General features: G+C 36.2%; 1 protein-coding gene across 2 annotated transcripts; it reads right to left on the reverse strand.

Moving 5' to 3' along the window:
- Positions 1–1411: 1411 nt before the first annotated feature.
- LOC142983467 (uncharacterized) lies at positions 1412–14382 on the reverse strand. Of its 2 annotated transcripts, none has more exons than XM_076130366.1 (12): positions 14164–14382; positions 13792–13963; positions 13436–13630; positions 13113–13241; positions 12837–12916; positions 12506–12696; positions 11895–11990; positions 9674–9808; positions 9146–9256; positions 8099–8304; positions 7427–7530; positions 1412–7143 (listed from the first exon to the last, which is right to left on the reverse strand). In XM_076130366.1, exons 1-12 carry the CDS (start codon positions 14281–14283, stop codon positions 7093–7095), a joined length of 1590 nt encoding a protein of 529 aa, XP_075986481.1. In that variant the 5' UTR covers positions 14284–14382; the 3' UTR covers positions 1412–7092. The 2 variants fall into 2 exon arrangements, with proteins under 2 accessions (XP_075986481.1, XP_075986482.1); XM_076130367.1 differs by lacking the exon at positions 9674–9808 and adding an exon at positions 10335–10469.
- Between the last annotated feature and the right edge of the window lie 214 nt (positions 14383–14596).

Below are 14596 nucleotides of genomic sequence, written 5' to 3' on the forward strand. Positions count from 1 at the left end.
ATGGTTCTCAAACTTTTCAAATATGCACGAGTTTTTATTGTGTCTACTAAAAGTTTTTTATGATCAAAGTGCAAATAATATTTTGTAAGTTTGTTACTGACTAGCTAGTAATATAATCTCGTAAAATTGTCTGTCACGGTAGGTACAAGTTGCAAACTAAAAACACTATAATAATATCAAGTTTGTGTTGTCTGCCAATCGCATGAAATGTTTAATCTTGCTTTTGCTATCTCATTGCATCCTTTAGAAACCTATCGACCATATTTCTCTAAGAAAATAGAAGATTTTTTTATTGATATGTTAAGTTCATCACATAAAGGCATCGCGTAAATGTGTAAAGGTATGTCCTGAAGTTCTATCCTAGATTAAGACGAAACAAAAATAACAAACACATTAAAAGAAAACAATGAACCTTTGAGACACATCGTCGTCTGTAGAAGAATCATCCACAGCACAGAGGGCGCGTCGTCATTTACATTTTTATTTTATTTACAGCTAGCAATCGCGAGGCACAGATAATTTCGCTCTCGAGTACCCGGATAGAATAAATTGGAAAGTTACAATAAAGCTTTACCATACGACTCGGAGTTAAGTAGGCAATCAAATAGGATTTTATATTAATTGTTGCGTATTGTCAAGATTGTTTAGTAAATAAACGTGAAGTACTGAAGATAAATATGTACACAATACATTTTGCAAGAATTTGTTTTGTGCCTCTATTGTAGAAACACATATCAAGCCCCCTATTGCCACCTTCTCACTTACAGACAACTTTTATTTTGCAGATTGACTGTGTCTCACAAATACATACTTGCCACTTGCAACAGCATTTTTTATCAGCCCTCGTCCTACAAAGAGTTGATAAAACTCCCAACTTGATGTTGACCACAAAAAATGCAGAAACACTCCCCACTTGAGCCCGTGTCGTTTTCATTAGTATTTTATTTTTCCACATTTCCCGCGCTCTGCAATTCCCAGCCATTTTATTTTTATCGGAAAACTTTTTAAAGCTTTTTAGCGAGAAATTACAGATGCTTTCGAGGGACGACAGCACTTAGATGGATTTTATGCGATTATCTCAAATAGTGTTTAAGTCTTCGCTTACCTTTTTTACTAATGCTACTACATAGGTATGTTTGTACATTATTTATATAACTCTTATCAACTATAGAAAGCTTAATTTTTTTGCGTCACAAAAATGCACTACTGCATTTCAGGGAGGGAGTGGGGGACTGTCGGGCTCTCCCGCCAGCAAGACGTTCCTGCTTGATTTTTACATACCGACTAAAAACCTAACGCGGTACCTCCAATAGGATGTACTCCGCGTTCCAGCCGGTGATGGCCCGCCTAAGATACGCTTACCCTGAATAACTTTTAATATGTTGTAAGAAGTAATAAATAAAACAAAATGCTTGTTCCATGATCTTCATCTTTATTCCGATATCCGCTACGTACGCATAACATATAAACATATCGTGTTGTGAACAATAAATTTAACCACATCATTTGCATAGCTTCTAGATGCTTAATAACTAAATTAGGTTTTGTTGGTACTGTCACATATCGCCGTAGATAAAAAATATAAAATACTGATAACGTTGTCTTTAAAAAATGTTCATGTGAATCAAAGTAACGTCTTGAAATACACTGAGGAATTTATTTTGCTATTTATTATGCCAAGAAAGTTGATGATAAGATTTTAATAAATACGACAATGATGAATTCATTTGTTAGGGTTTGTAGTGGGCTCGCGATGCGATTGATAACATGCGCTATAAACAAATCAAGTCAAATATTACATCAGAGTAAAAATAAATGTATAATAAATTATAACTAAGTATAATAAAATTGTTATAACATAAGGTAGTATTTGATACATAAGGAGTTTAATACTATATATTTCTGTACCACCGGCGATATGTAAGAGCTGATTTGAATACATTCATCTACATAGCTTGCATATTTTTAAAACCAGTCAATGTGAATCTACAAACTGCAATAATACGAGTAAATATGTTATTATTGCAACCTACTACTGTGAATACATTACATGTATTTTAATTTACTTATAATTTGGTTAATATACAAATATATCAGATTACGCATAAACCCGTTAAAAACGTATTTATTTGTGTTATCTTTAAGGCCTAACGCAAACCAGTGAAGGCGCGGCGAAGATACTGAGAATAAATCAATTTAAAATTAACCTATAGCAGTGATAGCCGAGTGGTATAAGTTGGTATCTTGAACTACCTTGGTACCTACCACGCAAGTGGTCGATGGTTCGAACCCGAGGCAACACGCCAATAGCCGCGTACTGACTAACCGAGCAACCTCGCGAGGCAATATCTGGGTCTCTTTTCTTTCAAATCGAAATGAGCGGGACCGAGATGTTGCCTTGCGAGGCCGCTCGGTCAGTCAGTACGCGGCTATTGACTTTTCGAAGTTATGTGTGTATTAGAAGTAATTATCACTTGCTCTAACATGTACTTGAAAACATAGCAGCTGAACGAAATTCCACCGCATTTTAATCTTCAGTTCTAGTTTTAATCGTCATGAGGTAGAAGTTAAGATTTATTTCAATTCGATTTATTATCCGTACCTTTGTCGCACTTCTGCTGGTTTCCGCTGGACCTAAGTAATCTAGATGTTAATCAATCATTTATTAATTACGAAAAAAAGTGTCTTTATATCTACCTACATTATTATATTATTTAACTCAAAACTGTAACTGTGGTACTACGGTGTGTGCTATTTCTGTTACTGTCTTGCCCAACGCTGTGTAAGCTCTGGTTAGACATAAGGTTTTGTCACTTTGAAAAAGCCAATGTGCAACTAATCAGAAATTACATGACGTTTATTAGACAGTTACAGTACAGTAGTATTTCATCAACAGATTCCTACTCGCTATTTTATTAGATAAAAAGCTGTGATTACGGTGATTATGGTACGATTCAGACCAACCGGCTCGCGTCGGGCCGGGCCGGGCGGCATTTTACAATGCGGTAAAGAACATTGAATTGTATCAACAGTAAATACAGTTCATATTTGCAAGCAACTTACGCATAGCTATCTCCGTCGGCATCCCGCGACGCGTCGCGACCTGTCGCGACGGCCGACCGGCCCCGACCGGCTCCGACCGGCCCCGACCGGCTCCGACCGGCCCCGACCGGCTCCGAACGGCGCCGTCGGCATCCAATCGGCGTGTGCGTTCGCGCAGCGGAATGTTGTTGAATTTAAAGATATTAATTATGCAGATATTTAGTGTATGACGTCGTATAATTGTGTATGGTAAAAAAAAAATTGTGTACGCAGCCATTGTGGAGAAATTCACCAAAAACTGATTCCGCTGGGCGAACGTTGTCCTGGCGGAACTTATTTTAATCCATAGACTTTAGAAGAAAAGAGGTGTGTCCAAAAATTAGTGTGTATTTGTGTGTAATTGTGTATGTATGAATAAATTGAGTGCATGCATAAACTTCGGAGAAATTCAAGTTTCCGCTACGCGAACGTTTGGCCATTAGCTAGTTTTCATATAAAGCGCTTACATAGAGAGCTGTAGATTTTTACATACGTTGTTTTGAATTTGTTTATATTTGTTTAAAAAACAGATTTAGAAAAAATCGTAGGGCTTAAAAGATAAAAATATAAACGTAAAATACACTTAATAGGTCTTAGTTCTTAAAGTATGCACTTTGGGGTCTAGATTTTCATGTTTATACAAACCTTGTAAGTATCTGAAACATGTTGCCAAGTATCAATGATGTTCCGTTAGTAATTAAAGAGTTAAAGGACAATTTTACCATGAATAGATCACTGTTTACAAAACAGTCAAATATCACGACGTTCTAAAGGAATTGCATGGTAAAATGTATGCCAAAAATTAGTTTATTCATTCAACTATTCACATGCAAAATTTCATGTCATTAAATTTAGTAATTAAAGAAATCAATTAAAATACTGACGAAGCATCGAAAACCTACATAACCCGACCAAGTTCGGATAGCTACAAAAAAGCGTCCATGCAATATATTTAGGTAACATCCCAAAATTTACCGTATAATACCGGTATTGAATTGGTATAGGTGATAACACAATTGTTGTTTCGATATAATTTAAAGGTCATATGTTGATCAAATCTAAACAACTGAATAGTCTAGTTATGTGATCTGTGATTGTTAATCAGTGATTTTTTTTTAAGCTAGTGTACATTATACTTAAAAATGTTGAGGTCTTTTTCTGTATTTGCTACTCATTTAATAATTGGTATTGAGTTGTAAATACCTTTCTTATTTTATAAGTACTTTTTAAATGTTGATTTATTTTTATATTAGGCAGACTCTCAAACCTAAACAACTGAATAGTCTAGTTATGTGATCTGAGATTGTTAATCTGTGATTTTATTATTGAAGCTCTAAATATTTTACTTACCCTTATATTCATAATCGTTTATTAAACCTATGTTAGTTAAAACAAATTTAAGTTTATTGCTGTCGTTGCAAGCGTTTGTTAACGTTATTATAATTACTTATTTAAGTGTGTAATGAAACATAATTAAGTATGTACTTAATAAAAAAAATTTTTGTACACGGATATTTAAATAGAAAAGTACTTGTTAATTGAAGATTTGTTTTTATCGTAGATAGTTGGGTTATTATTAAAAAAATATTTTTAATTCAAGAAATGCAATTGTTTTATTTTTTCCTAACGCTTGTGTACGGAACTGTACCATATTAGTAAATACTATATTGGAAGGTTAAGAACGTCTCTTAGATATATGGCTGGGCCGCATTTTTGTAGCTATCCGAACTTGGTCGGGTTATGTAGGTTTTCGATGCTTCGTCAGTATTTTAATTGATTTCTTTAATTACTAAATTTAATGACATGAAATTTTGCATGTGAATAGTTGAATGAATAAACTAATTTTTGGCATACATTTTACCATGCAATTCCTTTAGAACGTCGTGATATTTGACTGTTTTGTAAACAGTGATCTATTCATGGTAAAATTGTCCTTTAACTCTTTAATTACTAACGGAACATCATTGATACTTGGCAACATGTTTCAGATACTTACAAGGTTTGTATAAACGTGAAAATCTAGACCCCAAAGTGCATACTTTAAGAACTAAGACCTATTAAGTGTATTTTACGTTTATATTTTTATCTTTTAAGCCCTACGATTTTTTCTAAATCTGTTTTTTAAACAAATATAAACAAATTCAAAACAACGTATGTAAAAATCTACAGCTCTCTATGTAAGCGCTTTATATGAAAACTAGCTAATGGCCAAACGTTCGCGTAGCGGAAACTTGAATTTCTCCGAAGTTTATGCATGCACTCAATTTATTCATACATACACAATTACACACAAATACACACTAATTTTTGGACACACCTCTTTTCTTCTAAAGTCTATGGATTAAAATAAGTTCCGCCAGGACAACGTTCGCCCAGCGGAATCAGTTTTTGGTGAATTTCTCCACAATGGCTGCGTACACAATTTTTTTTTTACCATACACAATTATACGACGTCATACACTAAATATCTGCATAATTAATATCTTTAAATTCAACAACATTCCGCTGCGCGAACGCACACCCAATCGGCTGCCGTCGGGTCCGTTCGGAGCCGGTCAGCTGTGCGTCGTGAAATACGAACGGAGATTACGGTGCAGCAACTAGCGAATCATTGAAGTTGTGTTCTTCAAGCGACAGTTAACATATTAAAATCAAAAATGGATACGGAAGAAACACTAATTTCTTTAGTCCAAACATATGATTGGATTCCAGCGGACGCTGTCGGCTGCCGCGGCACGCGTACGGCTACCGCGGCAGCCGTACGCATACCGCAGTAGCGGTACAGCTCCGGCGGACGCGTTCGGCTGCCGCGGCACACGTTCGGCTGCCGCGGCACGCGTACGGCTCCGTTCCGATGCGGGCCGACGCTAGCCGGTTGGTCTGAATCGTACCTATCAAGTAAATCCAAATCGGTAAATGCGCCCTAGAGGTCACCAGTTTACTAAAGTGTATATATCTTATGTATTACTTCAAACGTGGCTACTTTTTAAGAATAACAATACAGGTTGAGTAGTTCTGAGTACAAATAATAATCATATTTATAAGTAGACACAGAGCTTATATAAGAAATAAATAGTCAAATAACATCAAGAGCATCACTAAAAACTACGCAAAGGTTCAAATCACACTGAGATGGCAGTTTCATACTTGAATAATTCTAAGTTTTATTCAAATGAGGACAAAATGTCTTCAGAAACTCGTGAATGGTACAAGTAAACGCCCTTTTAGCGGCAATATCCTGTACATCGCTGACGGTCGCGCACGGTCTCAGGGGCCGCTACCGTCCCGGTGTGATTTGAGCCAAAGATTCACAGGTAATTTATTTTTTATTAACCTAATTATTAAAATAACTCAAATATTACGAGCCAAAACAACTCCATCTGTCTATTCAGAAGCATAACTTACGTTCCGTTACAAATATAATGCAGTAGAACTGGAATCATAGTATCTATGATTCTACTTAGACTTACTTATACATAAAAGGCGAAATAGAAAAATATATTTACAATTTTAATACATTGACTTTTTAGTCATTTTGGAACTTAAATACAATAAATTCATATGGATTTTTATCCTTTAAGATACAGTTTAAGTTTCAAAATAAGTAAAAAGTGCGGGTATGGAAGTCTAAAACAGAGAACTTAATCTAAACGAAAAAATACCGCGTAAACATTTTGGGTGAAATCAATTCCTGTTGCAGGAATCTAAGTAAAGTCAGGAAGCAAATACTATGTATAACTCATTATGATTTCATGCTACATTTACACAAGTGATATATTTCAGATTATTATAAGTTTTCCTACACACATAGAGAAATACTTCATTGAATAACTGTAGAAAGATTACTACCAGCCATTGTTTTAAACATACTCTTACCTAAACCTCAGTCTATTATAACGCTTTCTTTCAGCAATCTTTCTAAAGTTACATTTAAATATTTATTTGATAAATTGTCATTAACAAGGCTTATGATTAAATACGTTGGTATCAAGCTTTGTTTTATTTTTTAGCTTACTGTCCTTTATCGTCTTCCTCCATACAAAAGTCTGTGTCTAATACGACCTGAAAACAAAATTACATTGTAAAATGATTTTTTAATTGGCAATACTTGATCTAGGTTGCTAGTGTTGCCATCTACAATCTTTTTAATAGCAGTTTAATAACTTCTGAGTTTAAGTAGGAATGAGTAACCTCTATCCATTATGTTTGTTACAACTTTACGTCATAAAAATACTTATTTTGATGAAATACTTATTTCACATCATATTTTATTATCATGTTTATCACATGGGATAATTTTATCCCTATATACAAAAAAATTACAGTGATTTGTCTAAGTACTTACTGCTTGCATGCCGGCAACGGCTCGATCTGTCTCCTTTTCTGAATCATCACCACCCTCTTCTTGTTCTTCCACCACTTGCATCTGCGCCTCTTGCACTTCTCCATCTAATCAGAAAATACCATGGTAAGTTTTATATAACTCTTACATTTATAGTTCTTAAATCGATTATACGAAATTCTTTCGCGTTTCTAGTGTAACATTAATATACATATTAAATAAGAAATTAACATAAATTTAACCCAAGCTGGCCAAGGGATTCCTTCGATATGATGGACAGGCCACTGCTAGCCAATTGCGGGTTGGGGAGTTTTCATTCCCTCACGAACTTTATTGTGTCTAAGAGGCATCTTATCTATTCTCTCTCAGGTATCGTAATTTATATTTATAGAGATAATATTGTATATGTTGTTTTCACATAACAGATCGCAAAATCGATTAAGTGGCTCATTTATCCTACCGATTTTCTTTGCTCTAAAAAAATGGATACCTTTACAGTCTGTGTTTGTTTTGTATCAAGTATATAACCTTCAGAAGTGGCATGTATAAGTTGCAGCGTGCGGTCAACGATACATCAAAGATCACAAAATCGATTATGCAACACATTTATCTGTTCATATATATTTTGATAACTTTACATTCTGTCTTGGTTCTACGTTGAGTATATATTATTACCTTCAGAAGTGGCATGTATAAGTTGCAGCGTGCCGTCAACGATCTGCCCGGAGATGACGCCGGAGAGGCCGGCCACGTTGATCTGCTGGCGCACCTTCTTGGACTCCAGCTCCATCTGCTGCTGCATGTACAGCTCCTTGTGGTGCACCTTGTTGTGGTACTTCAGGTGGTGCGCTTTGGTGAACTTCTTGTTGCATGGGCCGCAACTGTAGTGATAAAATTTGTAAGTAATTGCTTTGTGCTAGTGATATTTTGACTTTAAATGGTAAACTAATGATTATTTATACTAAAACCTCGAAAATCTGTGAAACATGTGTGTCGTACACTATAAAAACTACAGCGATAAGAATTAAAATTTTTCTTTTCTAACATTTCCATCAATACGTATTTTTGACTACTGGCGCGGTCAGTATTGTATACGACTGCTGATTGAGAGAGGATTAAAGTGCTATTAGTCTATTCTTATTTATCCATACTAATATTATAAATGCGAAAGTAACTCTGTCTGTCTGTCTGTCTGTCTGCTACTCAATCACGCCTAAACTACTGAAGCAATTTGTATGAAATTTGGTATGGAGATATTTTGATACCCGAGAAAGGACATAGGCTACTTTTTACCCCGGGAAAATTACGCATTTCCCGGGAAAATTCAAGTGGCGAACGAAGTCGCGAATAGTCAATATTATAATGACATTGAAATAACAAAATTCCGTTGTCATGGCAACTGTTTTAATGGCGGATATGCCTTAGCGCGACTTCGTTATATTATGAGATATAAATAATTTTGAGAATATTTTTCGTGAAAAAAAAAACATATTTTCTATCATCGCGCTTCGACCAATAGGAGCAGAGTAACAGTAATAAGTGTTACAAAAACGTGGAAAATTCTGACCCATTCTCTTTTATGTGACGCAAACGAAGTTGCGCGGGTCAGCTAGTATTTGATATTTTCAATAGTAGCCTAGAGTTCGGTTATGTGCCTGATTGTAACAAAGTAAAAGATCCTATATTCTAGCAGTTGGTATAATAATATGAGTGTATACTTACGAATATTTCTTCTCGCCAGTGTGTGTGAGCATGTGGTTGGCCAGCACATACGAGTACGTGAAGGACTTGCCGCAAAGTGAGCATTGGTACGGTCGGACACCCATATGCAACCTGTTACAAAAATATACGATTAGTAATGGCGCTTTTCTGTGGCGTCCAACAGTCAAAAAAAATTAAACTAACAATATTTTTTCAGTTTCCATATAAACACGTTGTTTTAGGATTCAGGATCCAAATAAATCAAACATTTATTCCATTACCATAAATGTGTAGAAAATTATAAGTTATACGAAGGTATTCACCATTTACATAGAACATCATTCCAGGTAAGGTAATAACTGATTGGATAAATAATAGATTTTATTAAATACTGACCTGTTTATCAGACTCTCGAACTTTCATTTTTTCAGTTCTTCTCATTCTTACCATCGAGAGTAATAACTTCCCATCACTACAGCGCCATCTATGGACCAGTATCAGTACTACTATGTACTAAACCTAGAGTAATGTTCACTGTTTAGTGGTTACCTCTCATGTTTCTGCCGAGTGCCGTAGTCTCCGAACCGTCGGTCGCAGATGCGGCACTTGTAGGGACGCTCGCCGGTGTGGCGCTGCATGTGGCGCTTCAGTGCCTCGCGCATCACGCTCGCGAACCCGCAAACACTAACCCAACCAGTACCCAGTTATGTAGTATGGGTTATAGTGATTTCGTCAAAGAAAAAAGCTTACAAAAGGTATTACTTTTAAGGACCCTTTTGTATAAGTTTTTCCAAAACCAATATGTTACCTTTCATGTTTCTACGAAGAACTGCCGTTCGGAACTCGGACTCACTGTTTTGTGGCGTACTTTTTAGAAATAATCGCTTTTTTGGACTGTTTAACGACAAGCACAATTCGAAAATCAAATTTCTTTAACACTTTTCGCTGTCACCAACTTTAACGGGCGTTTAGAACTCATTATCCCCCGGTTTCTGAGGTACATTTAACGGTAGTTTATCTATTCAATAGCGTCATAACTCATACAAATAAAAACGCTATTGAATAGATAAACTACCACTAAATGTACTCAGAAACTGGGGGTAAGTGGGTTGCCGGCAGCGTAATAGTTAACACCACGGCTTTAATGAATATGCTATTGTAAATGTCATTAAACAGTTCCAAAATAGCGTCCGAATCTGTCTAAACTCGCCTCTCATGCTTCTGCCTGCTTCCGAAGTCTCCGAAGCGTCGGTCACAAACCCTACACTTGTAGGGCCTCACGCCCGTGTGGCGCATCATGTGCCGCCGCAGCTCCATGTTCAGAACGCACGCGTACCCGCACACACTACCAACAACATTAACGACGATAAATAACAGCTTTTTATATAACCTGTTATTAATAGCAGTTTATTTTTATTTTGTTAGTTTTTTTTATTTTATTGTAGTATTTGAACGAGTGACGGGTGCGGGTGCGTTCTAACATGATAGTTTTTTTATTTTTATTTTACAGTGAGTCCGAACGGCCGTTCTTATGGGCGCAGGTGTTTTTTTAAGGTCTATTCTACTAGTCTCGTTGAGTTGTCCCGTGACGGGACAACGGACACTATTTTGTCTCAGTTGTCCTGTGGCGAGACAAGTGTCACTGTTTTGTCCCAGATGTCCCGTCCGGACAAGTCACAATGTTTTGGTGACAGTAATCTCATTGCAGTATTCTTGGAACTAGAGAGACAGACGCAAGGGTCAACGCACTTGTTTCATTGAGTAGTTATGGCACAAAAATACATGGTACTTTGTATCAAATGGTTATAGTGGAGTGCTGCTATTTCAGTAGTCCCATGATATTGCCGCAATGGGACTATTGGCACTAAAATATAGCGGCACTCTGCCATAGGCATTTGATACAAAGTACCAGTAACATTTGTCCCATAACTACTCAATGCGACATGAGAGTTAGACCCTTGCGTCTGTCTCATCAGTCCCATGATATTTTGCAACGGAACAGCTGTCACGAAAACAGTGTCATTTGTCTCGCCACGGGGCAACTACGACAAGATACTGTCAGTTGTCGCGTCACGAGACAACTGAGACAAAATAATGCCAGTTGTCCCGCCACGAGACAATTCAACGGAACTAGTAGGATAGACCAGTACTTTTTGGATAAGTTTGTATTTTTCATATAAAAACAAAATAAAAAAAAAGGAAAAGAACCCACCGGCACCCATATCTCGTTGAATACATGAAGGTAACATGACGACAAATAAAAATTAATGTCGAAATTAAAGAAAATGGCAGATCAGGAAACAAATTGAAGAAATAATATGATTCTCTATGTTTAATTTAATTATTTTAAATGGCTGACATAAATTATTCAGCCGAAGTCTTAAGCACATACTTTATTTCATTGAGCGCATATAGTTCTTAGCTGCTTGTTTTCAATTATTTGTATATTTAGGTAAAACAAACAGTTACACACTTTTTTTTTAACAAAAATGCATTGCATTGCATATGTGTAGCTGACAACATTATCCCCGTATATATTTAACTAACTCGGGTGCACCAAATTAATAAAAAAAATAAAAGAAAAATGTCATGATAAAAATAAAAGAACAAATAAGGTACATTATACACATTAAATTAATAAATGACATCTTAAGTCTTAAAGATGTATAAAAAAAAAACATAAAATCTTGTACCACCAAAATAATTTAATTATTCATGGAGGTAGTTTAAAAAAAAGTTAACCAAAAATAAGAGATTATGATGAACATACCTGCATACAAATGGTTTGATGCCGAGATGTCGCCTGATGTGAGCTTGGAGCGATGCGTTGGAGGTGAATGAGGCGCCGCAAGTCTCGCAAGTATGACTGTTGACAAACAAAATGACAATATTTTTATAATTAATAAATATGCAGACTGAATGCCTAACCCCTCCTTCCATACGGGATGAGACCCTTGCCCAGCAGTGGGACATTAATGGGTTATATTTATAAATATGCAGAAATAACAAAGATAGTAATTTAATGGTTCTTAAAAGGAAACTAAAATTACAATATGTGGCAATTTGGTTGACACATGGAGGGCACTTAGTATTTTCTACTTGTTTATTTTATAGTTTAACTATAAAATTTTGTCTGTACAATACTGGCCGCTTCTATGGAACAAAGACTATTCGTGCATCGGTCTTCGCCTTCGTACTCTAAAATACTTTTGCATAATTCAAAAGTAGGTTTAAGATGTTTTGTGTGCATGTTCCCAAATAGCACTTGGCCTGCATTGTGGAGTCAAGACCTAGAAGTAGACTCCTCCCTCATTCTTGAAGGACACGTTTCCCAGCAGTGGGACAACATTATGTATGAGCTGATTGTAGTGTAATACTTACGTCTTCTCATAAATGTATCGCTTCTTATTATTGTTCTTCTTCTTTGGCTTGGGGTGCAGTATATGTTCCGGAATGGGCTCTGAGAAAGCCAGGATGGTTTCCTTCAGGAGCATGTCTTCGCCGTCCTCCGTTTTCGGTTTGACCTTAGGCTCCATGCCCTTGCGCGGCCTGCCCCTCTTGCGGGAATGTGTCTGCACATAATTATGACATTGCTCAGTTAGTAATAATTATGTACAAAGGGGATTATGGTCAAAGTGTCAGCAAAGCATTAACTGACACCAGAATCCCTTGTATATTATAGTACATAAATTATATTATAGTGTATACTTACTGTCTCCTTAATTTCAGGTTCAGATTCAGGCTCATCTCCCCCAGGTATGAAGTCGGGATCATCATCAGCAACACTGTAGTCTGAAACCAATTAAAAGTTCACCTTCAATAGAAAATATAAATAGGAATAGGAATACAGGCAGTTTTCTTCATCAATTGCTGTTAGTATTAAACAGTTTATTCACATTATTTTTTTGTAAAACTATAAAGTTATAATTAAAAGAAGTTATCAGTAGTATTCTCGTTATTTGCTTGTATATCTATGATAAAGACTCACCATTGCCGAATGCATCTTCTTCCTCTGGTTCTTGCTTTAAGTCCAATGAACCAGTTGCAAGGAGTGTGGTAAGAGCTTCCGGCTCTTTGTCTTGACTCTTAGGCTTCTTCCGCTGATATGGAGACAGTTCTGAAGTACAAAATTGGTACATTTTAGGTTATTTTGAAAGTAAAGTTTGGTTTGTAAAAACATTTTAAACGGTATTAACCAACATGATTTAATTAGGGGTGAGAAAGGGGTCAATTCTATATCATTTCCTCTCAAGGCTTTGTTCTCCAGGTTTATTGTTTGAAATTCTAATATCTGACAACAAAAGAGCTTACCAATCTGTCCCTGTTCATTAGGGTACTTCCTAGGCCGACCTCTCTTCCTCGGGCCAGGGGCTTTAGTCACCACCGCACTGCTTGGAGTCTTCACAAGAGTCCTAGTCCACTGTCCTTGCGGATCATGCTCAACGGGCAACTCATATTGAAGGAGTAAACCATTCTCTTGCTTTATGGTGATAGTCTCTGTTTCAGCTGTTCAGCAGGAGGGATTACAATAATTAATTTAAGTTTTTATGTCTAGGAAAATAATATTTAAGGAATGCAACACTGAGGAGACATTCTTGGAGATTATGGCGGGAAAAATTTACAGTGACGCGATAATGAATAAAATATTATATATTATTACGACTGACCTTTGGACGAGTTGCCGCCCGACACAATTTCATTACTCTTCTTGAACTCGTCTAAGCATTCTTTTAATGTTTCGTTAGATGTTACACATTGCTGCTTGAATTCGTATGCGAATGTTAGCCGATCGACACAATGCAGGCAAATAAGCGTCGGCAAATTGTCATTTTTGGTCACCTAAAATAAAAAATTACGTAGCATTCATTTATAATTCAAATAATCATGTCCAACTTTGTTGTTGTTACTCCTGGGATGTCAGCAAAAAATCACAAATTAGCTACAAAATCTACAAATAAACCAATATAGCAACATTATTGTAGTAAAAAATCAAATAGGGTGGCCATCGCAACCATTTTGGTGTGGTAATTTTTACGTACCTCCACGCCACAACAGAAGGTGTACTTGTCTCCAAGTTGTTCATTATTTTCGTCCCAATCAAAGAGGGAAACCATGTCCCCGCTTTCCAGACATACTCGGCATGTTAATTGCCAATCCATTTTGCATTAGAAAGGTCAGAACTGATACAAGAAACGCTAAAAACCCAGCAAAATGCAGCGTTTCTTCAAACCGGAAGTTTGAACATTGACAGTAGTGCCAACGTCAGCGTCAGCACAGCAATCTTTTCTGACATTACGCGGCAAAGGTTCCAGTCCTTCAAGCCTCTCAAACGACTATAAATTATTGAACAATGTGATTAAATTAGATACTAAAAATTATTAACTAAAAAAAACTAAGAAAATAATGATTTTATTTTATATCTGCTAATTTTGTGAAAAAAATGTTGATAAACGAAAACATGACATATTGTTT

The sequence above is a fragment of the Anticarsia gemmatalis genome, chromosome 24, assembly GCF_050436995.1.
Source record: "Anticarsia gemmatalis isolate Benzon Research Colony breed Stoneville strain chromosome 24, ilAntGemm2 primary, whole genome shotgun sequence".
NCBI classification, from domain to species: domain Eukaryota; kingdom Metazoa; phylum Arthropoda; class Insecta; order Lepidoptera; family Erebidae; genus Anticarsia; species Anticarsia gemmatalis.